The sequence below is a fragment of the Epinephelus moara genome, chromosome 11, assembly GCF_006386435.1.
Source record: "Epinephelus moara isolate mb chromosome 11, YSFRI_EMoa_1.0, whole genome shotgun sequence".
Classification (NCBI taxonomy): domain Eukaryota; kingdom Metazoa; phylum Chordata; class Actinopteri; order Perciformes; family Serranidae; genus Epinephelus; species Epinephelus moara.
The window spans coordinates 23,939,194-23,964,417 of NC_065516.1; the positions used below are offsets into that span (position 1 = coordinate 23,939,194).

The 25,224-nt window shown below is 41.7% G+C and overlaps 1 protein-coding gene and 1 pseudogene across 1 annotated transcript in view; both read right to left on the reverse strand.

The window, feature by feature from the left end:
- The window catches only part of cntnap2a (contactin associated protein 2a), a 454,430-nt gene that overhangs the window by 71,559 nt on the left and 357,647 nt on the right, over window positions 1–25,224 (reverse strand). Inside the window, exons 16-17 of the mRNA XM_050057256.1 lie at window positions 12,757–12,913; window positions 7,230–7,357 (exon numbers count right to left, since the gene is read on the reverse strand). Of these exons, the coding sequence (XP_049913213.1) occupies window positions 7,230–7,357; window positions 12,757–12,913 (285 nt within the window). The remainder of the gene's footprint in view (window positions 1–7,229; window positions 7,358–12,756; window positions 12,914–25,224) is intronic.
- LOC126398130 (40S ribosomal protein S5-like) overlaps window positions 14,376–25,224 on the reverse strand; it is a 33,812-nt pseudogene continuing 22,963 nt past the window's right edge.

The window sequence follows — 25,224 nt, forward strand, 5'->3', positions numbered from 1 at the left end:
ACAGAGCACACACACACACACACACACACACACACACACACACACACACACACACACACACACACACACACACACACACAGTCCACTGAGATTGTATAGCTCCACTCTATTATTCCCTTTAGTATGAAAAATGAGCAGTCAATAGATAATATATGAAGCATTATTATCGTAATGATCATGCCGCCATGCACCAAAGATTAAATCCATGTTTGCTTTTTCTCTCCACACGATATTACTTTCCCCAAAACCTCTCTGGTACTTTGTTACATCACACAGCAGACACCAGCATTATTTCCTCTCTATGCTGTTTTAATCTATTTCGTCTTAGGAGGTAGAAAAAATAAAGAGAGAGGATGAGGGAGGCAGAGGCATTTACAAAAGACAAAGCCACGTGATGGAGGAATTCATACAGTTGTGTTCTGAATCTTCACAATGGGTAATACATACTGGGAGTCTGAATAAGATTGAGGCTGCCTTCACAGCTGTACTTTGGTTCACTTGTTAAAATGAAAACATAATACACTGACGATGTTAACATGCACTAAATAGTCTTTTTTTTTACCCTCATTCTGAAAAAGACATCATTCATACAAAGCTGTTTACATGGCTAATGGAAATGAGTGTTCTACTAATAGTCTCGTTTATATGCAGCCGTGCATACTTTGATAAACGTGTCCTAACGTGTCGTTATCACATCAAAATATGGGAAAGTGGAATGATTGGAGCCGCTGGTGACACTTCAGTTTTCCACCAATAGCGGACATGTTCAATTGGGCAAACTCAGCCTCACTCTTTCGTTCGTTCGGCCATCTTCTTGAGAAGGTCAGCGTTATGATATTTGCACATCTCCATTTCCAAAAACCTGTTGGTATCCAAGTCTTTTATAACGTTTAAAGTAGGTGTGTTTCTTCTTCTGACCAGAAAGTGGGCTTTTCCCTTGGGCATGCATCTCTACTGAAGCGTTGCAAACTGTTGGCGAGCTGCTCTGTGTACAGCGCATCCATGACAACGCATAGAGCAGACCCTTAAAAAGGCAAGAGGCAGTGTATCGCAAACTGCAGTAAAAAGCCCAATTGAGATACATGTTCTGCATGGTTTGCAGTGGTTAGCATCGTCACCTCACAGCAAGAGGGTTCCTGGTTCGAACCTCAGGGCGGGGGAGCCCTTCTGTGTGGAGTTTGCATGTTCTCCCTGTGTCACTGTGAGTTTTCTCAGGGTACTCCGGCTTCCTCCCACAGTCCAAAGACATGCAGGTTAACTGGTGACTCTAAATTCTCTAAATTGTCCGTAGGTGTGAATGTGAGTGTGAATGGTTGTCTGTCTCTGTGTGTCAGCCCTGAGATAGTCTGGTGACCTCTGCAGGGTGTACCTGGCTGGGGATAGGAACCAGTCGCCTCGCAACCCCCAACAGGATTAGCGGTTACAGAAAATGAATGAGTGACTGAATGTGCTGTATACATGTACAAAAATGCCTCTAAAACCAGAGTTATAACAGCATATCCCACATGTCTTAATTGGAAAATGCATTTTAGAAATTCAGAAAATCCAAATGGAAAATGCTGTTTACATGACCTGTATCAAATTAACAATGGTGTCATATTTGGAATAATAGTGGAAGATTAATGTGCATGTAAATGTAGTCATTATTGCATTGTTTGACTGTAGTTGTGTTCTGTTTTGTCACAGTGAGGAATGACAGAAAGTCTCATATATCTATCTAACAAAGCAGCTTCTTGGCTCCTGGTGGCCTCCAGGAAGTCCCCTAATAGATTGGATTGGGACTGCAAAAAGGCTTAAGAGGAACACATGCTGGCTGTGTATCATTGCATCATTCGACAAGTGTCAATTATTGTTGGTGTGCTGATCCAGGGAGCTAAAAAATTGCTGCTTTTCTGGGGAGTTGAAGTGCGTGGTGAAGTAGGACAGTGAAATGCCGACCAGCGTCAGCCAGCGCCATCTTCAAGCTGGCTTACTGATGCTCCTGTTGTGCAGGCTCACATAAAAAACAATGGTTTTCGTGTGCATTACAAACTGGCATGTGTTTTTTCGTGAATATCCCCTTGTAATGGGAGCTATTCCTTATGGTTGTGTGGCTTTACATCATTAGGATAAAGCCTCCGTTATCCATTTGACTTTTACGAGTTTGTGTGAAAGCCCACTCGGATTCAGAATGAGAAATGTCTCATTTAGCCAGGTATAACAGATGCATCAGGAATGTGAAGCAATGAATCATGCCGACCTGACAGAGACACAGTACACGCTGCAGGACTGACACACTGCAGGTAGGTTCAGGACAAAGTGAAACAGCACAGGCTCACGAGTTAGAAGGAAAGAAAGGTGGTCAATATGACAGAGCGAGAATCTGTGTGTGTCTTCCAGTTGACCCTCTGTCCCACAGAGAGCAGTGTGCCAACACTGATTAGAAGAATAGACAGGAAGAGAAACAGCAAGGATTAAACAGCCTCTCAGGGTGTGTTGTTTGTGTGTGTGCTTCTGCAGTATCTGATATCTGATGTGTACCTGAGAAACAACCAAAACTACAAGGACTAGATAGAAGGGAATGAAAGGATGAGAGGAGTGTTTAGACGGAACGCCTCTGAACAGAGTTCAGATACCTTTATCTGGCCATGCACACATACATAACCACATATGCTTGTGCTGACAGACACAAAGACACACGTATGCAGAAGTGCACAAAACCCACACACATACACACATGGTAATTTTTCACAGCGGAAAGACAAGTCAAGATAAAACGTTTTCTCTGAATGATCGGCACAATGTGAGTATGAGCGATGTGTTATTTTCACACTCAAGTGCAACCCCAGAATAACAATGTGCCCAATTGTACTCCGCTATGCATGAAGTGTTTTCTCTTGTTCTCTCTGACGATAGTTTTTAATTAAGACCCCATTCAAACCATCAGCAGCAAATTCTAATCATCAAAAGAGGTTTGTTACTTTCCAAAAGTTTTGCTAACAATGTCTGAATGTATTGTACAGGCTAAGACATACCAACAGTGTTTCATTTCCACTGGCATTAGGGACGAAGACAGAGGCAAGATGTTCTTCCACATGAGGAGAGTGAAGTTAATTAAGACCAAAGAATTCTTTCCTTTTTTAGCAATTCTGTTCATCGGTTAAGTAATCATTTTGTTCACTTGTTAAGGCCACCACCTCACAATACAGTTTCTGTTAACTGTTAAAAAATATAGTGGGTGGGTTTGCCCATGCGTAGACGTGTGCGAAATGTATTATTCTGAGTGCTATCAAGTGTGGAGCAACTGTGGCAAAAGCTGTGCCCTCTTACAGCAGGGTGGGATGTGTTTCTGTGTAAAGTGTTAAAAAGAGACTGGTCCAGAAAACAACTGGATGTTCCTGACTGACCGACTGACAGACTCCATATTGTTGAAATGTGCAGGTATGACAGGTGGAACATAGTGCACCATGTACCCCTGACTGCAGTCAGAGGCTTTCCAGTGAATGGCACAGTTTACAAAGACAGAGATAATCACCTATCATTAATAACTTTGTGCATATCATTGCTTGAAGTGAGAATTTTTGTAACGTGTACATAATATAAACATTTTCTATGCTTACCTCTCTCTGTAGCTGTAGTAAATTGCACACCATGCACCTGCCACCTGTAATAGCCAGTTCATATAGTATTCAAGTATATAAATGCAGCCCGCTATCATTCTTAGATGTATAGCACTTAGCTCACCAGGCTTACACAATGCTTTCAGTTTCCAGCTATTACCTGAATATATCAATAGTGATGGAGACAGCTGGCACTGACCTGTTTTTTTAATTTTTTTATGAGTAGTTTACACTCAGAAAATGCATTAAGAAAGTAGATTAAAGCATTAAAGCAGAGTGTAGAGACAGTAAGGAGTCACTTATTTTACGTAGGGAGCAGAGCATTGGCCAGCATGCTAAACATGTTGCTGACTTTCAGAGTAGAGGATCTATCATTTGGAACCAACAGAAAGCCCAGTACCTACTATGCACATGAGGTCATAAGGCAAACGTTTCATGGGTAAATTCACAAAAGGATTGCGCTGCATTTGCAACCACTAAACCTGCACAAATAAAAGAGAAAGAAATTCTTAAAGCACCCACAAAGGGTGAATGCACCCCTAACTACACTGCCAAGCAAATGGCATCTCTATATTACTGTGCCATTTGCACATATTTAAATTAGGTTGTATTCATTTGGAGTATAATTGGCCCCTTTCTATGGAAATGAGCCTCACAGCAAAAATAGTCCAGTTCACAAAGATCAATGCTACAAGACACACACACTTCCAGTGTAAGTATTCAGACACGCACTGACAGACTGGGATACTAAATCCCAAATATGGTTTCTTTCTGTCATGTTTAAAATCGTCGCCTGAAGTTTTGAAGAATGCCTCTGCACCTCGTGGGTCAGGACCTGTAGCTCGCGGTCTGAATATTTTACTTTCTTTTTTCTTTGCAATTGTTCTGCCCACTGTTCTTCTTGTCACAAAGGCAACTTTATACTATGCCACATGGTTAACTGTAATCAGATGTGACAAAGAGCAAATTGCACTCACTTTATGGGCGTGTTTGTGTCACAGTATAATTAGCGCAATGTCTTTTGTGAGTCAAAGCAGTTTCAAGTGATGCACAAATCACGGTGCTGTCAGAGGCCGCAATCCATTCTTTGTGAATTGGGACGTCAGTGTCTAACAGTGTTCCTGACTGGTGCGCCTACACATGCTATCCAACACGTTCTCATTCCAACTCCTCGACTATTGCTGCCTTGTCAGTGGACTTTGCATCTAAATATGATACGTAGGTACCCTCCTGCATCTGCTGTTGACGTTCTGGGAGGGCATGTCAATTTACGCTTGTTATGCATACAGTCTTTTCAAAGTCCATTTATAAAGTAGGTAAAACACCTTGTTTTTAAGATTATTTCCTTGTGCAACAAAAGTCTTTGGTTACATTTAGACAAAAACATCATGGTTTGGCTCAACATTCATACAGGAAGAGAATACGACAGGCTCCTGGGTGAAAGTCCAGGGTTTGTTGGACACATCCACCTCCCCTACTTGCGATTATATAGGGATATAAAGGGACTTTCCATTTCATTGTTGCCAGCGGAGTTACAAAGTGATGCTGCCCGGTGGGGTATCATACTACCTTTTTGCGTCGGTGTCTGACACCAACATCACTGATAAAGCGGCAGTATTTTACAAGTTGGAAATGAAAACAGGCTGCGTTGTCATGGGTTACTGAGAATGCAGTTTTTTCACAGCTAATTCATTCAGTCTAAACTGAATTAGCGAAACCTTCCAGTCTGGCTTTAGGGGCCGTACATATGCTGCGTTTTTCACACTCTCCAATGCATTGTTTTCAATGAAGACGTGCATCAGGCACGCTCCAACGCCAGAGCAATGCCGTTGCTTCGCGCATGTTTTCACGAGCGCCCATTTCTGAGATAAACTGAGTTCATCTTTGGAACACAGCAGCGTGCACCGCATGTCATGTGACCAGGGACAACCAATCACAGCTGACAGATATCCTTCCCTTCTTTTGTAAATATCAGTCTGTGATAAATATGGAGATCATTTTAAAGCAGGGCTACCCAGAGCTTTACATCTGTCTCACGGACAAAATGCCCACACACTTATAAACAGTGCCTGGAAGAAGATCAGCTCTGCACTCAGGATTTCAGGTAAATGGGCTATGGTACTGTGCTTGTTGAGGTTGCTTGGCAACCTCAGACGCAACCTGCTGTCGCGCTCTTGAAATCTGGCACAAAACAGGCCCCTTAGCCTGGTTCCCTGCATACGAGACAGCTCTTCTGAGGGTCACAAGGGCCCTGCTTTGGTAAAAAAATACAGGAGAATGTGATCCTATTTATTTTAGATCTGCCTGTTCCATTGCCCATGCAGTGCTACTTGACCTGCTTTAAAAATGTGTTGGCATTTCAGACACGACACTACCATGGTTCAACAGACATCATAGAGCAATCCATATCTTAATAGGTAAGACAACCTTTAACTTTAACTATACTCTACAGCCTAGTGACCTTTGTTCTATCTCATTTTCTCTATAAAGTCTTCCACAGAGTAAAATTATCAAAAGCCATGAACCCAGCTATTACAAAAGTCTGCTCAAGTTCAATGTCCAGGAGTTTTCCACAACTTAACATCAAATAAAAGAAATGTCCTTTTGCTCCCCCCGACTGTTCAAAAGCCTCGCACATTGTCAACAGGGGGAATCTGAAAAAGAGACGAATTAAAGAGACTGGAGGTGGAGGAATCTCTTGATTCAACCTCTGATGAGCCGTCCACAAAGGTCATGCAGTCGTGCCTTGACAACCAGCCGAGAATCATTTTGAAAGTGAAACCGCTCCTCTCAGCTGCGGACTTGGAGAAAGTCATTAAGGCATTTTCAGTATTTCCTCTCAATTAGGCCATTGTAACTGCAGCCCTCCTGCCTCACTCAAAGGTCCCTTTAACACCTGCAGCTAATCCAGAACGCTCAAACCAGTCTTCACTTTTCTGTGAAGGCACCCTGTTAGCTTTGAAGTTATTTTTAAGATCTCGCTGATAATTCTAAAGCACAGTGTGATTTAGCTCCTGGCTACATTACTGACCTTTTCACTCTCTTTGAATCTGAGCACATCTTGGCGTCCTCTGTCGAGACCCCTCCTGTGATGAAGTTACTTCTTGCATGTCCCTGAATCAATCATCAATTAATTACATTTCAAACCCCTCATCGCTCACGGGATTCCTGTTTTTTATCGATATAATCATCTTCACAATTACATTTGTTGGTCCAAGCTTTGGCTGACACGATATCAGATTTTCACTACACTATTATCACGGCCAAAAGAGCTTCTGTTTTATCTCAGTCTTGGCAAATGAATTACACTTAAAATATGAGTGTAGGGAGGTGGAGTCTGTGACTGTAAGTGTAGAGAATCGTACAAAAAGAGCAATTACACCTAATGGACAGTGAAAAGGCAACCAGATGGCGGAAGACAAAGCGAGAAGAGTAAGGCACAGAAGTGATTAAGGAGGTGCTTAATTACTTACATGAAATTATCATATGTGTATTATGTGTACCACCTCTGCTCCGATCTACTCATCACTGGATTGTGAAACGGTTTTGCCATGCTGCAGATTAATCAAAATACCGAAGCATCAACAGCTACAGCTCCACAGCACACATATGTATCCATGACACACTTACTATCTCCTTGGCAACGGAGTGGTCCGACAGTGAGCCTGGCCTCAGACCCCGGTCTGTTGGTGTCACCCACGGCAACCTGGCTGACTGGCAGGTGTTCTTTATACACCAAGAGACCAGAATCTTCTCTCCTGTAAGACGAGATGAAAGAAACACTCAGACAGAAGATCCTCACCTTGCTGTGTAATTAAATCTGAAATTTCTGCATCCTTTGCTGTTTGGAAACCTTTTTGTACTTCGCACATTTGTGATTATATGGCGACACTATTCATAACCTCCGAGTGTAATTCCTTGGCTTTGAGGGAATACTTGTAGTGTGTTTATGTGCAGCATTTACAGCAGACAAAGAAAGGTCATTATGACATGAAGGAGGAAAGGCTAATGCTGAAAATGAAATACGTCTCCTTGTACGGGAGACAGAGAAACAGTGTTACAGCAGGAAAACATGACAGCTGTATGTATATAATTATGTTACAAAAGTATGCCTATATGCCGTTAGATGCAGTACATTTAAGAAGTATAACTAAATGTAATTAGTGTTTTGACTGGCGGTGTCTGTAAATATGTTTGGAACTACGTGTGGATATAAACTGACATGAGCAGTGGTACGTCTAAAGTAATAAGGAAGAAATATGGAGGTGGTTACAGACATAATTGCAATATGACACATAATCACTTTGCCCATATGCATGTGGGTTTACAACTGTACAAAATTATATTTCATTTACTTCATGTCGCTTGCTATTATTTCTTTATATGAATATTCTACATTTGTCCATTTTCTCTTAATATTAGTGTTATATAAATACTTTAAAGCTATTGTGACTATTGTGTGGATTAAAAAACTCAGTAAACATATTAATAATAAAATAAAATAATGATAATTCAATTCCTTTTGTTGTCACTGTAAATGAATGCAACGGAATTAAACACAGAATAAAATGGAACTTGTTTAAAAGTAATAAAATACTAATAAAGGAGGGGATAAAATATCATTCATTCATACTCTAAACACACACACACACACACACACAGTGCACACACACACAAGCAGTGCCAACATATGCCGTGAACATAAATTAAAGTTAAAATTATTTGCTCGTAAAATAAATAAATGAATAAAGTAATTGCACACAATGTAAGCATAAACATTAAAGGGACATTGTGAAACATTTTTAGTTGTTTATTGGCAAAAATAGATGTCTGCATTCATAAATATGTCATCATTGGTGTATAATTACCTCCACCAATAATCTGACCTATTCTCGTAAAGGGAAAATTTCGGATTTGTTTGTACATTGTGCGGGTAAGTCGTCTGGGAGGTTCCAAAACGTTTCGGCATCTTGAGAATACCTCTGCCAGCAAGGGACTTACAGCCCCGCCTTCGGCATTTTGGTTGAGAGCCAGGCCAGAGCTGCGTGACTGAGGAGCAAGAGGTGCTTCACTACTACCCCGGCTCTACTGCAGCATAACAAAGTCCCGCTCTTTGAGCATAATGCAGGATCATGCATATGCAGCATCACGGGAGACGGAATCCTCGGCGCCAAGAAAGCGCAAAAGGGAATCAAGAAGGCAACGTGATCAGCGAATTCAAAAAACGAGGGTCAACATCGGGTAGCCTTTTCCAGGTGGAAAGAGCTGCTGAAGGAGAAAGGTAATGCAATCACAGGCCAGTGCTGCTGTTAGCCACTGTTAGCGGCGCTAACAGCTGTTAGTGGCGCAGTGATGCGGGGAGAGGAATGAGGTGTGTGAGGTTGAGCCACTTGTCAGTTGTCAAAAGACAAGACGTGATTGGTTTGTTTAGAAAAAAAGCACATAGGTCAGTATGCATGTTTCATAAACTCAGCATTACATAACAAAAATGGCCAAAGGATGGAATATAAAATCAATAAATAATAAATAAATAACTTGTTGCAGTCCATTGATGGATGTATGGATGGGCTGATATTAAAGCAATCTATAGTTGATAGGGAGAGTGAATCAACAAAATTGAACAATCAGAGGAATGAAATTAATCAAAACAAATTATACATATGTAAAACTATTGATTACTTTTTCCTGCTTTTACATTCACTAGTTGACTGACAGTGCCATAATAATACTTTAAACAAATATCTACATCACAGGCTTTGAAGTGGGAATGAGTTTGAGTGTGAAATGTTATAAATTCTTAACAGAACTGTTTAATTTTAACTGTTCGTTATTCACTGCCATCAAGAAATAAAACAGTAAGCTCTACATTATGGCTTTGTATACGCTTTGTGTACCCATGTATGTGTGTGTGCATACATATGTGAGTGTGTGTGTTCCTATGTACTGCCAAAAATATGGGTAATGAGTGGAAATAGAGTTATATGGGTAATATTTCATAAACGCACTCAGCCAAACAATGAGACATTAATGCATACATTATTAATGGAGAGAACCAGACAGAGTAAGACTTATTTGTAATCTCATCAGTTTTAGAGATGAAGAGGGAGACATGAAAGTAAATGAAATCTCTCCTTCTTGCTAACACTCAGTAATTACTCACAGACAGACATACAGTATGTACACACATGCACGCACACACACACCCACAGACAGGGACGCAATTGGTTTAATGAGAATATCCATCAGCTGGCTAAAGGAGCTTTGAAACACAAACTGTTGGTTCTGGAGGCAAACATGCCTCTTAAATAAACGCATCACTGATGATGGCATTCATCATTCAGTCACTTTGAAGTTAGACACCTCATCAGACTGTCCGGCTGAGGCAGGCTCTGAGCTGACAGATTAATGCAAACCTTAGCATTAGCAGTGCGGGCGATTTTACGTACTCTCACCACAGTGAAATTGTCCCATCAAAGAAAATCCATGACATATTTCACTTTGAAGTTGAGTTGATACAGCAACACAATCACTGTTGCCATATCAGCTGCGCTCTTTCAGGCAGTATGTTATTTGTGGGGGTTATGGCAAAACTGTGAGATATTTTTATATGTAAATGTCAACCAAAATTAAAGTCTCTGTAACAGAACATGTATTTATGAAGAGTATTGTAATAAGCACTTAATATGCTGACCTTTAAATTTTCACTTTAAAGTGAGATTATTTTTTAAACAGTTGCACATCTGAGGCACGGTGCTTCAAAAAACATTTGATACTGTTAAAATCAAAGTTTAAGCAGCTCCTGTGACCAGCTGAGACAATCTGTGGGTGGGCTGAAGAACAAACACTCTTGGATCCCTGAAGAACCTTTGAACAAGGCATTTAACTCCTAACTGTTCCACTGGAGCTGCTTGGTGGCTGATAGTAAGTGGTGCTGGTAATACTGGGCAGATCCCAGTGGTGAGAATCGTTACTTCAAACATTTAATTCAGGTAATTAAAAAGCATAAGTGTCTTTGTTGAAATGTCCACGCATTATTGATTGTAATTACAGTAATTGACCGTTCACTAAGCCCCATCCCACTTGATCACTGTTGCTATGCATATCAAGTTTTGCACTTGAGCACTGCATGTGTGCACTTTGCACTAAATGTGGCATATAGACAAAAGCAGCCTCTGATTTCTAGTTGATGACTGTAGATTTCACTGAAATTAAAACTGTCTTCAACAGATTTAATCTACTCTCATGCTGTGTCTCAATTTGCCTTCTTCCGTACTTACACTTGCAATTTTGAGTGCATAAGTGCATTCACATTAACAATTATGGCTGAATGCAGTGCACTATGAATACTTGGATGGTGTACTCATAACTAGGCCCTGACTAAGAATTTTCCTAGCTGACCAACAGTCGTCATTTAGGGCCATTGGTCGACGAGTCACCCACATGTTTACGATATTAATGTAATTATTAAATGATATATTTTGGGCGGGGCAACACAATGGTTTGAGTTGAAGGTGTGAGAAAGAATAGTGTCAGTACCATTGTTAACACTGTGCTGCATTACAGAGAAATACAAAACCGTGCTAATGAACCTTCATTAATATAGGCCTATATTTTATCTACAAGTGCACGTCACACACTGAGCGAGCCACCTCTTAATGACGCTGTGGGCTAATGGGCATGTAGCTACTTCCATGTTTCAGATGATACGTCATGTTTGTAGTCGACCAATGAAGATGAGTTTACATATCACCTTGGGTTCGTCCTTCACCTTCTCAAAATGATCCCACACTTTGGATTTCCTGCCCGACATGTTATTAACTAGCCTGTGGAATAACTGCAGGTCCATGACTTTTGTCTGACTGCTGAGCGTGGCCACTTCCTGTGTCTGTCCTTTCAAATTAAATTCCCACATGGTCCAGTCATATAGAATTAGATGTTTTTTGACAAGGAGCAGCTTCGAATAGAGTTTCACGTTTCTTGTGGGTTTTCTTCTGTGACTAAGCGACCAACGAAATATTGCTGATTAAGTCGACTAACATTTGGTCAACTATTACGGGACAGCACTACACTAACAATCACAAAGTTGAGTGCGGAACGCTGGACATTTCTCACCCTCAAGGTGTCATCATCTTGGCTACGTAGCAGAAGAGGAGGGACCACCAAACATGACAAAATGGTGGTCGAGGAAGCAGTGGTGTTTGCGATTGCTCTGGTGAACCAGCAAACAAGCCGATGGATATTTTGGTGGGTGACAATCGTGGTCAAATGTTGGCAGTTACGCTCCGTCCGGTTGCAATTTTCCACTGCTATCGTAATTTCTAAATGCACAACAGCCATGTTTGATTTGAGAAAACACTACTCTGTTGAAATACTCACACTACGCAAGTAAGTACACATTGCAATGGAAGCATCCGACTTGAGACACATCAGTCTCAGGCTGACTTAAAAATGCACTTGATGCCTATGACATTGTGCTAAAAGACAGAAGCTAAAGCTACATATCCCAGACAAAAAGTCTGCTTTCCAACCAGCATATGAACCATGAAAGAGAAATAGAGATAAAGAAGTAGTGCTGCTCTTGTATTGCAAGGTAGAGCTAATTAGATGTAGTATTAAGGTACAGTGTTGACAAATAAAAACACTGTCACATTGTGTACTATAAAAGCATACTTGGATAAGAAGTAAAATAACAACAGTTTCGAACAATATGTTACGAGAGAAAAGCCTTTGAGGATAAAGACTAAGCATTGTGTTTGAGGAACCTAACACTATTTTGGTAAACGGCTTTGGCTCTTAGACAGTGTATGTGCCATAGAGCCTCTGATAACCCAGACGCACTGTAGCGTTAGTGATAGGGCAAATCTGTGAAACTGAAGTGGGATGGATACAGCTGGGTGCTTAAAGGAGCATTAAGCAGAATACACAGCAGAATGATGCAAATAACAGATGTGCTGACTCGGCTGTATGAACGTCCCCGCATGACCCGCTATGCTCCGCTGCAGTGGGTGGACCGGGTGTGACCGAGAACTTTTCACTGGCAGCTGTTTCTGCAGACTTTAATTAAAGTCAATGCATAACCGAAACTGTAGAGAAGTTAATCAATACGATACAAATTGTTTGTGCTCCTGCTGAACTTTTACGTGACAGTCTGACTTACCATTGTTTATGGTCGGCATCACAGTTGCAGTCATACTTGGGGTCAGTGCAGTTCCTGTCGATGCCACAGGCACATTTCTGGATGCCGGGCCCTGAGCCTCCCCAGTAGAAGTGCTTCTCGCTGCCCCGACCTACCCACCAAGTGTAGGGGGTCCCATCTGGGAAGCAAACACAAAAACACACAAAATATATAAGTTCCTTCCAAGAAAAAGAACAGTCATGTCCCCACTGGTTTCGAGCTGAATACAACATGTTCACGGTTTCCCTTCCGGAAAACACAAACTTTTGTGGAGGCAATTAAGTTGTGTTACTAAACTGTCCAAACTCCTTCCCATTGTAAGTGATTAATTGTTAAATCATTCACTGTTTGAGGCTTTTGTCGCATTAATGTGATTTATATTGACAGCAAGCAGCTGCATGGTGAATGTAATTCATTTGCTCAACATGTTTTACACAGCTGGATGGTAAATGCCTTTGAGACAGGCAGGCACACTTAGTCATAGATCACACCTGTGATTTTAGAGATCTGCTAAAACACAGACTCAGCGCTGCATTTACATTTATCTTTTGCATTGTTATGTGCGAATCAGTGTTTATATATGTGTCTCCGTGAACGTAGGCTCCTCTGAGCACATCTGTTGACACACAAACACCTCTTTGTGTGCCTGTGAGCGTGCATGTGTGTGTGTTTTAATGAGTGGTTAAAAGGTGAAAGATCACTGCTTTTCAATAAGAAATGTAATATTGTTTTCTTTGCCTTGGATAACGTATTCTGGCAGGAGACAGTAAATAGGTAGAGAGATAGGTGTAAATATTTTGGTGCCTGGAAATACATCACAACAACAGCAGGGGATAATGAAACAATATTACATTTCCCTCTTTATTCAAGGAAAATAAGCTGCATTGTCAATATCGCTTTGTCAAATTCTTTCTGAGACAATGAAATCTCCTGAGCCACATTCTTTACAGGAGGGGATTGAAGCTGACTTTTGATGCAGCACAATTGCATTGAGAGGTGTGATATACTGTATTGTATTATTACACTTTTTTATAATCCGAACTGGAGCTAAACTCCAGGTGGAAGCTGCAGGTGTGTCTGTGTGTGCTTATATATATATATATATTTTGTGTGCGTGTGTGTGTTTGGCCTTGGTGACCTGTGGGTTTTATTGTCCTCATAAAGAGAATTAGCCTCATCTCTCTTCAGGCCGCTGTTCAGACAAGCCATTGTCAATAGGATTAACACTGCCTGCTCAAGAGACCTCACAATCCTCTTCCTTTGTGTGGACACATATGTGCGTTTGAGTGTGTGTGTGTTGGGGTACTTCTATACAAGTGAGAACCAAGTTTGAAATTAAGACCTTCACAGATAGGTCAGTGAGGTCCCCAACCACAGCCAACTAAGCTAAGCCCCAGCCACTTGAAACGCCATCATCTTGCCCCACAGCCTAATTAGTGAGTGTCATGCCATCGTCCTTGAAGACGGTCTGCAGCTACTTTTCAAAGTGAAAGGCAAGTTATGTTGCCTATAGAGCCTCATTTCCACCAAGCAGTCTGGCTCAGTTCAGTCCAGTTCATTAAACATTAGAATGCTTATTTTTTGTTAGAAAGCAAAGATGTTTAATGGCTGGACTTGGCAACTCTCTCCAACTCGTCCTTCTTGTTGATGGCGTAAGAGTTTGATGATCCCTTAGCTGCACTGATCAGCTCATCAGCCAGGCACTCGGCAATGATCTTGATGCTCCTGAAAGCAGACTCTCTTGCTCCTGTGCACAGCAGCCAGATGGCCTGGTTGACTCTGCTGAGAGGCGACGAGTCAACAGCCTGCCTCCTGATGGCACCAGCATGACCAACACGGGAGGGGTCCTCACGGGGTCTGCTGTTCATGATGGCGTTCACCAAGACCTGGAGGGGATTCTCTCCTGTCAGCAGGTGGTTGATCTTAAAGGCCTGCTTGACGATGCGCACGGTCATCATCTTCTTGCCGTTGCTGTGGTCATGCATCATCATGGAGTTGGTAAGACGCGCCACGATGGGGCACTGGCGTAACATCCTCCAGAGTGTGGCAGGTACTTGGCGTACTTCTCTTTCACAGGAATGTAATCCTGCAGGGAGATGTCATTGATCTGGACATCGTCAGTGCTCCACTTGCCGAAGAGCTTGATCTCCAGAGACTCAGCCACAGCTGGGGCTGTCTCCCATTCAGTCACTGTGTCTGCTGTTCTGTACCACACTTCTCTGAGACAGAAATAAAGGAAAACTTATTTTTGTATGTCCATCATCAAAAGTTGTGGATGGTACCAATATAACTATAACTGTTCTATTTCGTTGTTTTTTCATCACCCCAATGTTAAGGTATCTAGCACACTGATCTGATAATAAAAGGCAGAGCTAGAAACTTAACAGTCCATTGGTTGGTCAAGAGAGAATCGTCACTCTTGCTCAACAAGGACTTAATGCACCAATGCTCTATTTTTAATATCCCATCAATACTCTAACTCTAATCACTCCAGCCTATTCTTTTTGGTTCTGGAAATGTTGGCTTCCAGTTTTGCAGTCTGCAAGATGCAGACGTTCCTCTGCATTGCCCCTGAAGAGGAAATACAGCAAGAGCTGGATGGAGCAGTTATACAGCTATCAGGTAACAACCCTGCCTACTACTGTCTGCGGTGGAAACAATTAATAGTTCTAGTGGTTTAGGTACATGCCCATATGGGTTTTGTACTGGTCCTAAGAGCACTATTCTTAAAGTGTTTGGGGAAAATGCGGCTTAGGTGTTGTATAACTACAAGACTACATTGTAGGTGGATGATAAGTGATGTTGTAGGCCACTACTTTGACGTAGATGGCCTCTTTCACTCCTCTTTCGAACCATCTGTCTTCTCTGGCCAGGATGTGAACATTGCTGTCCTTGAAAAAATGGCTCTGGCTGCAACTCCGCACCAGTCCATTAGAACTGAAGAAGAGTCATGGATGAGAGGCATAACGTCTTCAAGAATCTCAAGCAAGTCCAGTTGCCTATGACATAGCATTTAAGATTACCATGACCTGGATGACTGAGAATCTCCACCGACATCTTTAGGACAAACCGATTGCTATGTGATCAAAGCAATCCCCCATCATCAGTGAAAACGTTCCAGCATCAACACCAACAGATGCTATATTGTGTATTCAAGTACTTTCTACAAGGTAGCTTTTTCTATGCATTTTAGCCTTTCGTCCAAATGCAAATTGTGTTTTAGGTCACTGAAAATTGAACTTTTGTGAAAACTTTTTTTTGGGATGAAGATGTTCGGAAACACTGTTTTCTGTATGGACGTGTCTACAGGATTTTTTTTTTTCATCGTCTGACTGGCCTGCGTCTTTATCTTTGCTTGTCTTTAGGGTTAAGGTTACATTGCTGCCTGTTGATTTGGCATGCTCTTGACAGCGCCTCAGTTGTGTTTTTGGATGTTTTCATTTGGGCAGGGATTTCTTTAAAACATTGCTGGTATGAACAGGATTTTTTTAGAACAAAAAAACATTTTCAAAAAACACCCATGTATGTGTGGACTAGGCCTTTACGCTCTTGTGTGTCACTCCAGCTGGCACAAACTCTATAAATACAAAATGGCATAAATACATAAACAGATAAATAAATAACAGACTGTCACACTGAGAATTGAGTTTTAACGTGGGCACATTGGTGTGGTCAGACTTGTGATGTGGCACATCCACTCACGAGTCACACTGAAATGACAACAGTCAGCCTGTCTTGTGTGTGAGCCAAAGGGCACCAAGTAAACAGAGGCATTCAGTGTGAAACAGTGAGTTAATGTCCCAAAAGCTCAAACTCTCATTCCCTCACTTTCTGCTTGGCCTCTCACTGACCCTGCCATGTCATAACACACCCGATTTGAGTCTTCACTCTTCTAAGCTTTTTAGACAGGTGGGGAGCGAGTAGAATAAGACTGTTTACGTAGAAAAATTCCAACTTGATCCTTTTCATAACCTATTTTTCAGGATGAGTAATGGAAGAAGACAGAGAGGAGAGAGCAGAGGAGAGAAGTGGTGTAGGAGTAACAGCAGGGCATCAGGTGGAATGGGAGCTATGTATTGTGCCAGTTAAAGTCTCCTGTGTGATTCAGTTCAAGCTCTGCCAAAACAAACAACTGAGGAGTGGAGAGTGAGGAAGAGGGTGGAGGGGGAGATGAGAGAACGACAGCATGGATGGATGGAGATAGGAGAGATGGAATCATACTGGCAGAGAGTTCATATGGAGAGCCGCAGAGAGAGGGCACTGCCAAGATGAGGCTCGGCAGCATGTTTGTATGTGTGTGAGAGTGCATGTCTGAGAAGGAGTGTGTGTGTTTGGGTGTACTTAATTCCTGGCTTTAAAAAGCAGGTGCACAGTAATTATCAGAAGTCCCACTAGAGTAAGATTCTTCTTAAGAGCGGTAGCTGTGTGTGTGTAGTTTAAAGCAACATTACATCGGGCAGAAAGAAGACAGAAGAGGCTTTTCTGGGTTGAATTTGATGAAATACTGGAGGAGTCATCATGGGGCAGAAGAATAAAAACTGTTAATGATGGAGCAAGGGATTAACTGGTGAAAAACAGACTTTTGTAAAATGAAAGTTTAAGTTTATTCAGTTTAAGTTTATTTACTTTATTAATCCCCTGAGGGGAAATTCAATGTTTTTCACTCTTGCTTGTCAATTACACACAGGTCTGAAAGACACACACATGCACAAACAGGACCTATACATGCACAAAGTGGAGAGATGTCAGAGTGAGGGGGCTGCCCTTTGGTCAGGTGCCCTGAGTGGTTGGGGGGTTCGGTGCCTTGCTCAAGGGCACCTCGGCAGTGCCCAGGAGGTGAACTGGCACCTCTCCAGCCACCAGTCCACGCTCCATATTTTGGTCCGGACGGGGACTCGAACGGGCGACCCTCTGGTTCCCAACCCAAGTCCCTATGGACTGAGCTACTGCCGCTACTGCTACTGCCGCGGCTCTGAAAGCAGTGAAAGAGTCAGATGTAGGTCTTGTCCTGGGGACTGTAGCACTGCTCTCTTGCACCACAATAACAGATAATTCCAGTTAATTACAACTTCAGTCACATTCACTAAGTTTTGATCATCATTGTGGACAGAATAATGTTGCACTCACCAAGATGATTGACATTGCTAAAAACAAGTCAGATGGGGCATCAAGCACAACCTGCTATTGATCATACAGGTTTTAAACCGACTGTAGCCAGCATTATTTGAAAGAAAAGAAAAAGGAGAATTGTAAAATAATTGTGCAAACTGTTGATCACAGTTTCTAGACCAGTGATTCTCAAATGGTGTGTTGCAGCACACTGGGGTGCCGTGATGCCAATCCAGGTGTGCTGTGCTTATTTTGAAACAAATTATTATTGCAATATGAGTCTCTTATTGACTGTATCAGTATGTTATGTGCGGCCATTTCCTAATGAAGAGGCATCTAGCTAAAAAATGTAATTTAATTTAATTGAATTAAAAAAAAACCTTCACAGGGAACCTATTTGTTGCCGTTTTGCATGTGGGAATTACAGGTGTGTGACACATCAGAGTCCCTGATTGGCCCCCAGAGTGAGGGATGATAACAATTAAAAGGAGAAAGCCATGAGTGGGACAATTAATCACTTTATTGTATGGCGCAAAGACGACCTGTCTTATTTTTTCCTATTTTTATTGTCTTTTGTTGTGATACGAGTGCTAACGCATGTTATGGAAGCTATTGTGCACAGATATAAATACAGATGTACCTTGACATTTTTGGCTGGCCCTTTGGTTTGCCTTGGGCACAAAAAGTTTGAAAACCACTGTTCCAGACCAACTTTGACCTTCTGCACTTGCCGGAGTTTTGTGCACACACATGTCCTGTGCCTTGAGAAATTATCTTCTGTATTCGGGGTTCTCATTCACATTCATTTATTTGTGGCAGCTTGCCATAATGTTTGGATTTGCTGCCACATATTCATTTTCTATTTTTGGAGCTACCATTCTGTAATTCAGAGCACCACACTCTTAGAGCACAGAGCTACTCTGGGGACAGACGGAGCAGGAAAATGCCAGGAGCAGTGAAAGTGAAACTTAAGAGTGCATTGATTATTAAAGAGACAGAACAACAGCGTTCTTATTTAAGTCTTGTCCATCATTCTTTCAACCGACTTTAGAGGAAACCAGCTGTGTTTCCATGGAAATCACGCACCCCCCAGTCCAGTGCTGGGTCTAAAAGTTTGCTTTTACTCGCCTCTGCAGCAGCTGCTCCTCTAATGTAATCCATTGATCGGCTCTGAACAGCTCTGATCGATCTGTCCACAAAATGATTGAGTGATGAATTCTCCACCCTGCAACTCAAACTCAACAAACTGCTGCTGAGGAAATAAATGCCTGTGCTGCATTCAGAGACCCCCCACCAACACACACACACACACACACACACAGAAAGCTTGCTGAATCATTCCTCTCTGTGGAAAACTACCGCCACACATTGTAATTCCGCGGGAACACTGTCTGATTCTACCTCTATATGAAGTGGTTTAAATACTCTAGCTTATCATCTGTTTGTCTCACTCCTTGAGTTTTATGTCCTGGCAAACTTTATTGCAGTGATGTTACAGTATTCTTATTCCCAGGTCTCGGCAACTACTTTGATAAGTAAAATGTTATAATCACTGACAGACACAGCAGCCTAAATGATGTAAATAAGACCCACATTTAAATAAACCAGAATTATCCATTAAACCTCAAAGGATGAATAAATGAAAACACTCCAAGCTGAATTTTCTTGTCCATATCATCTTTATAATCTTAACATCCCTTCCTTATCTCCTTGCTCTCTCACAGCCAAATCCCCCAACACACATGTTAAATGTTCACAGGAGAGGAGAAAACAGACATGACGGATTGATAAGGCCTGGAGTTGTGTTCTTCCACTGTCCTCGGGGACAGCCACACAACACTGCTTATTGTGATGGCTTTATCTATCTGTTATTTCAGCATCACACCTACAGACACACTCACCTATTTATCTCTCCTCTTATCCAGAGAGGTTAATGTCTACATCTTCATCATGTCTGCTGTATTTTGCACAGAGACTCACACTCCCAAAGCAAAGACAGATAGAGCTGTAGAGAGAAGGACAAGAGAGAGAAAAAGAGGAGCAGGAGAGAGATTGGGAGGCAGTGAGATAAGAGGAATGACAGCAAAAAAAGAAAGACAGCAGTGAAAAAAGATAGAACGAGAGAAAGAGCATGATCGCTGTCTTCATAGTGATAAGAGACCTGTCAGTTTCATCCTTCTTTCATAGCCATTGATGCTTTAGCCAGGCAGTTAGATTCAAAATGACACCCAGAATACTCATATTGAAGTGGAACACCACCGAAATCAGGAATTATTTCCATGGCCTAATAAAGTTCAATCAATACTTATGAACATGAGCTACTTTATCAAAGCCAGAAACCAGAGAAGTTAGTCTCAAACTTGTGATGTCATCAGGTATAAAGTCTGGAGCTGCTCTGAAGACTCATGTTGTGGACCCAAAGAATGTTTATCCTCTTTTTAATATCCAAATGAGCTTTATTCTACTGTAGTGTTCCCAGTTCTTAAACAGAAAATGTGCCCTTAACTCGGAACATTCTCCAAGATGCTCTCAGTGCCATCTATCTTTCACCATTTGAAGGAGCAGACTCCAAACTTTACACTTGGTGACATCTAAAATTTGAGTTTTAGCACTCTAGTTTTTGGATTTGGGAGAGTTGTTCATGCTTACTTATATTTATGAATGTCTTAAAGCAGGTGTGTCAAACATACGGCCCATGGGCCAGACCAAAGGGTCCAATCAGGCCCACTGGATGACTTTACACACCTCATAGTGATGCACTTGTGAAGGCTGAGAGGTGTCAGGTTTCAGGAGCATGTTTAAACAGTAAGTAGCTTTCTTCATATGTAATGCTGCCTCAGAGGTTTTTCCACCCTGACCAGACCACAGCTCTCTAATGCGTACTTATTCTGGACATATATTAAAGATATTAAACACTGTGCGAAATATTGTCAAAAGAATCTGGATTAGATTTCTATCTTAAAACAATTTTGGTGGATCCTTTTTGCTAAGACACTGCCAAACCATTTGATTTGTAAATGGTTTGTAAGGCAGGGGGTGACTTCACCTGCTTTTTCAATAGCTTCCACTTTAGTTTGGTGTGGAAGGAGCGGATATGTATGGAAAAATGCACCTGTAATGAAAAAAAAACTGAGATGTGTTGTTGAAATTGCACTTATTCATCTTTAAACTAAAAAGGAAACATTTGGAGGTGTTTGTTATTTAGCCTAGGGGATATTAGGTAATGGTTTTACTGGTCTGGTCCACCTGCAATCAAATAGAAAAGAAGAGAATTTTGAAAAAGGGCATAGTTCCCCTTTAATGGCAGAAAAACTGCGGCCTTTTACTGCGCAGCAGGGCTACTGAACCATATATATTTTTTATGGTTCATACAAGGTCTGAGCTGAATAGAGTATTTGTGTCTGTAGGCCACGCCTTAATACTACTTGGGGAAACTGTGATTCTTTACAGTCGTTTCGATGTGAAGCGTATGAAATAGAAATATGTAAATATAAAGTAAAATATGCACCAGATATACGTCAAACTAACCCAATGACCAGAAAAAATGTTGGCATCATATGTCTCTGAAACTATGATTATGTTATATCTGCATGTTATAATTGAAACTTTACATTTCAGCAACTCTGTGGTTTATGCGTGGTTAGGTTTGGGCACAAAAAACACTTGGTTATTGTTAGTAAAATATTGCTTCTTTTTTTTTAGCTCAAAATACCCAGTTTTGGGGGAACAATCCTGGCAGGATACGCAGAATTGTCAGTTGTAAAAACAACTGCTTTTCATGGCACTATCCCCGCCGACAGGTTACAGCTGGTACTAAATCATGATGGATGGCTGATATAGAAGCAGATTAGACCATGACTTTATTGTGCTTTTTTAAAATGTCAAAACACTGTCTTTGGCTTTGGGTCAAATCTGTTATCAGTTTTTGGGTATGTGCGGAGTTAAGGCTGACATTTCAGGGCCACCAGGTATTGTTGGAAACAGCCTCGTCTTCAGTCAGAGAGGGGAGGGAAGGCTTGGTGGCTGCTTCCAGTTTATCCCAGACTGGTCCGCAGCACACACACAGTACTTGTGTTCATATAACTCGCATTATCCATTACAAGTACGTACCCAACTCAACACAATGCAAGCGCACGGGCCATGCTTAGATCATATCAAGGGATCACACCCCTGCCAGTCAGACCGTGAACTGAAAGGTCAGTGGGTCCAAAATGGCACTCGACATGCTCAGTCGCTCATATCCCCAGTCTGGGAAATGATGGCTTTTAAGAGAGGCGGTCAGCTGGAGCTGAAATGCCAGAATGGCATTCATAACCCTTAGATTTGGTTTTCTCATAAACCTGTCTCAGACATCACCTTTACCAGAGTCATTACACCTAAAAGAGTGATTATTATTGCTCTACATCTACAATGAACTGACCTTGCTGAGTGACTGCTATCTGTACAGGAAGCTGAAACACGACGCTCGCACGGGGATGAAAATATAAACAGTTTATTTGCTCTCTGCACGGATCTCTAAGGAGGGTGAACATGAATCAATACTCTTCTTTTCTCTCCCCTAACAAGATCAGCTACTGTATAATTTAGCAAATTAGAAAGGGCAAGAATAAGACACAACAAATACGTGTAAGCCCATTTACTCTCAAGGGGCCTGGACAAAGACAAGCGTACCCTCCCATCTTGGAGAATTTTTGCACAAAGTCGTGGATCAATTTGTCTTTGTCAGGATGACGTTGGTTTGTGTTCTTTGTTGTCATCGTTTGTTTGCATTTCTGTTTGTTGTGCAGAGTGCCTGGTGTCTCTGCTCTGTACCCAGTGGTCTTTGTTAGCTTCCTATCCTCTTAACATCTCTGTTTTTGTAGGGAGACTGTGGGGAGGCCTTGCCTCGGGATCTCCCCCGAGAGCTACAGATAATGCAGTCTGCGTTTCTGTATGAGAAAAATAGAAAGACAGAGAATGTGTGAGTCTCTTTCTTTGTCTCTGTGCTTTTGTTTATCTATACGAGTGCATGTGTGTCTGTGTATTCTCCCCTCTGCTCCTTTTAATCTGTCTCTGAGTCTTTGCCGAGCTCCCCTGTCTCTTTGTATTGTCTCAATCTTTCCCCTCTCCCCGATCACCTATCCATCAATTTACCTCATGAACCCCTCCTACCTTCCGGCGCAACCACCATTTTCTCCGTCTCTATGGTTCCCACATATTTAGGCCTCTCTCTACTTCACGCTCCCCACCTTCTCCTTGCTCTCTCATATCTCTTGGTTTCAGAGGCCTCTTTCTTTTTATCTCTCCTCCTATTACGTCTTTCCACCTTCTCTGCACTCCTGGATCTCTTGCTCTACCAGGCTACTTTTTCCCCCTCCCTTCCTCCCTCATATCTGCCTTGCACACCTTTCCTTGCATTCTCATATCAGTTGGTCTCAGTGGCCTTTCTCTCTCTGTCTCCGTGCTCCATATCTGTCTATCTATCCCACGTCTCCACGACTCTTTCCTGGCATCTAATCTCTTTATGTTCTCATTAGTCCCGCTATAATCTGCCCTTTAATCCATGCTAATTGCAAACTCCCCTTGCCCTGATCCTGATCTGAAGTTGTATTTGAAACACACCCCGCCCTCCTTGTCTATCGCTTATGGTTTGATCTGCAAAGGGCTACAATGCATACCAAAATATCAAACGCCTGTGATCTTTAAGTCCTTGTAATTCTCCACCCTTGGTTGAGTAAATGTAAGCGAAATAGGGGTCTGAATATTTTAAGGTAACTTAAAGGTACCTTGTGAAAGCAGGTGATGCAACATAGTCCTGTCAAGGGTTTCACACTATCCCAGTGACTGATAGTTAGTGGTGATAATTGGCCAAGAAATGTAGCAATGCATTAGGAAAGGCAAGGGAGAAGAAAACTTCTAACATGCCAACATGGATGCCAATGATGTCCTTCTTCCATTCTTCCAAAATCCGCTCTGCAAATGTTTTACAAGGAAGGAAATTAGGCACCAAGGATAAACACACTAGGTGTTATTTATGAAATGTTAGAAAATCTGTGAGTGAGTGAAAATCTGAATATACTTGCACATAAAGAGCCTTGGCATTAAACACCTACTTCAGATTCATGAACGCTGCAGAAAACTTGGATTTGATCGTAGGTACATCTGTATGATCACGAACGCCAATCAGTCCTTAACTGACAGTGTGCTCCTACTTGTCAGCAATGAGCATACATCCCTGTCCATAAATAGCCAGTGGCCACCATATATGGAGGTAATAATTACCATGGACAGGTGCACTCTGTCAACCTGTGAACATAACGCAAACAAAGAAAGAGAAAGAGAGGAAAAATAAGTACTTGTCCAATGCTAAGATTGAAGTTATTTTTATGTGAAATGGGGTTGGGAAAAACATTTTATTTTCTACTGTTATTAGTAATGTGGCAAGGACAGGTAAATCAAAGGCCTGGGAGGAGGTAACGGGTACCAGTAACTCTGTGTCATCTGTTGTAAGAGCCATCCAAAAAGTTAAATAAAAATAGTTCGACATGAAACTTGATGACAAAGACTCAATGGGTCTAATTAATGAAACGTGAGCAGAATGAATTTGTGTGTTAACTGTTCGCAGAAGGAAATTTACGTGCATTTCGGCATTCATCAATATGTTAGTCTGTTCGATCTTTTCCTAAGTTTGGCATTAGCAAATTTAAGCTTCAGATTGGGTTTCTTAAAAATGTGAATGGGTTATTTATATTGACTTGATACATGTGTTTTCTACATTTCTGGCATCCCGTTCCCGCTTGATTCAATCTGGAGAGAGAACGCCACAATTTTTTGAGTGGCGAGACTGAGAGACCCGCGTTAGTGACCAAACACTGAGCTCTCAGTGATGGCTGTCAGAATGTATAGTGATTTAACACTTAATATAACACATACAACACCTTAAATTCTGATTTTGCCGTTGACTGCTCCAGTGGAGGCATGTTGCTGTCTCCATTGGGAATAATTCCTGATGATGCAAGCAACGCACTCGTCTGCAGCAGACAGCTGTGACTGGGAAGAGCCACTTGTAGCTGTTGTGGTTTTTGTGTGTACTTATGTGTTTTGTTTTGTTTGTTGTTGCATCAAGTTTCATATCAAATCATTTTTGTTTAAAGGGCCACTGTGTAAAATGGGTTGAAAACAGTGACATCAGTGGTCAAATTCTAGATTGCAGGGCTCACTCGCTCACCCCTCCCGTTGGGTAAATGACGGTGGCCTCGTAGGGGCAAAAAGCCTTGCGCACAAGTTTTTCAGGAGTAGGTCTATCTAGCGACGAGGTGAATGTTTATTTAGAAATCTAAGCCATGTTACGATATTGTAATG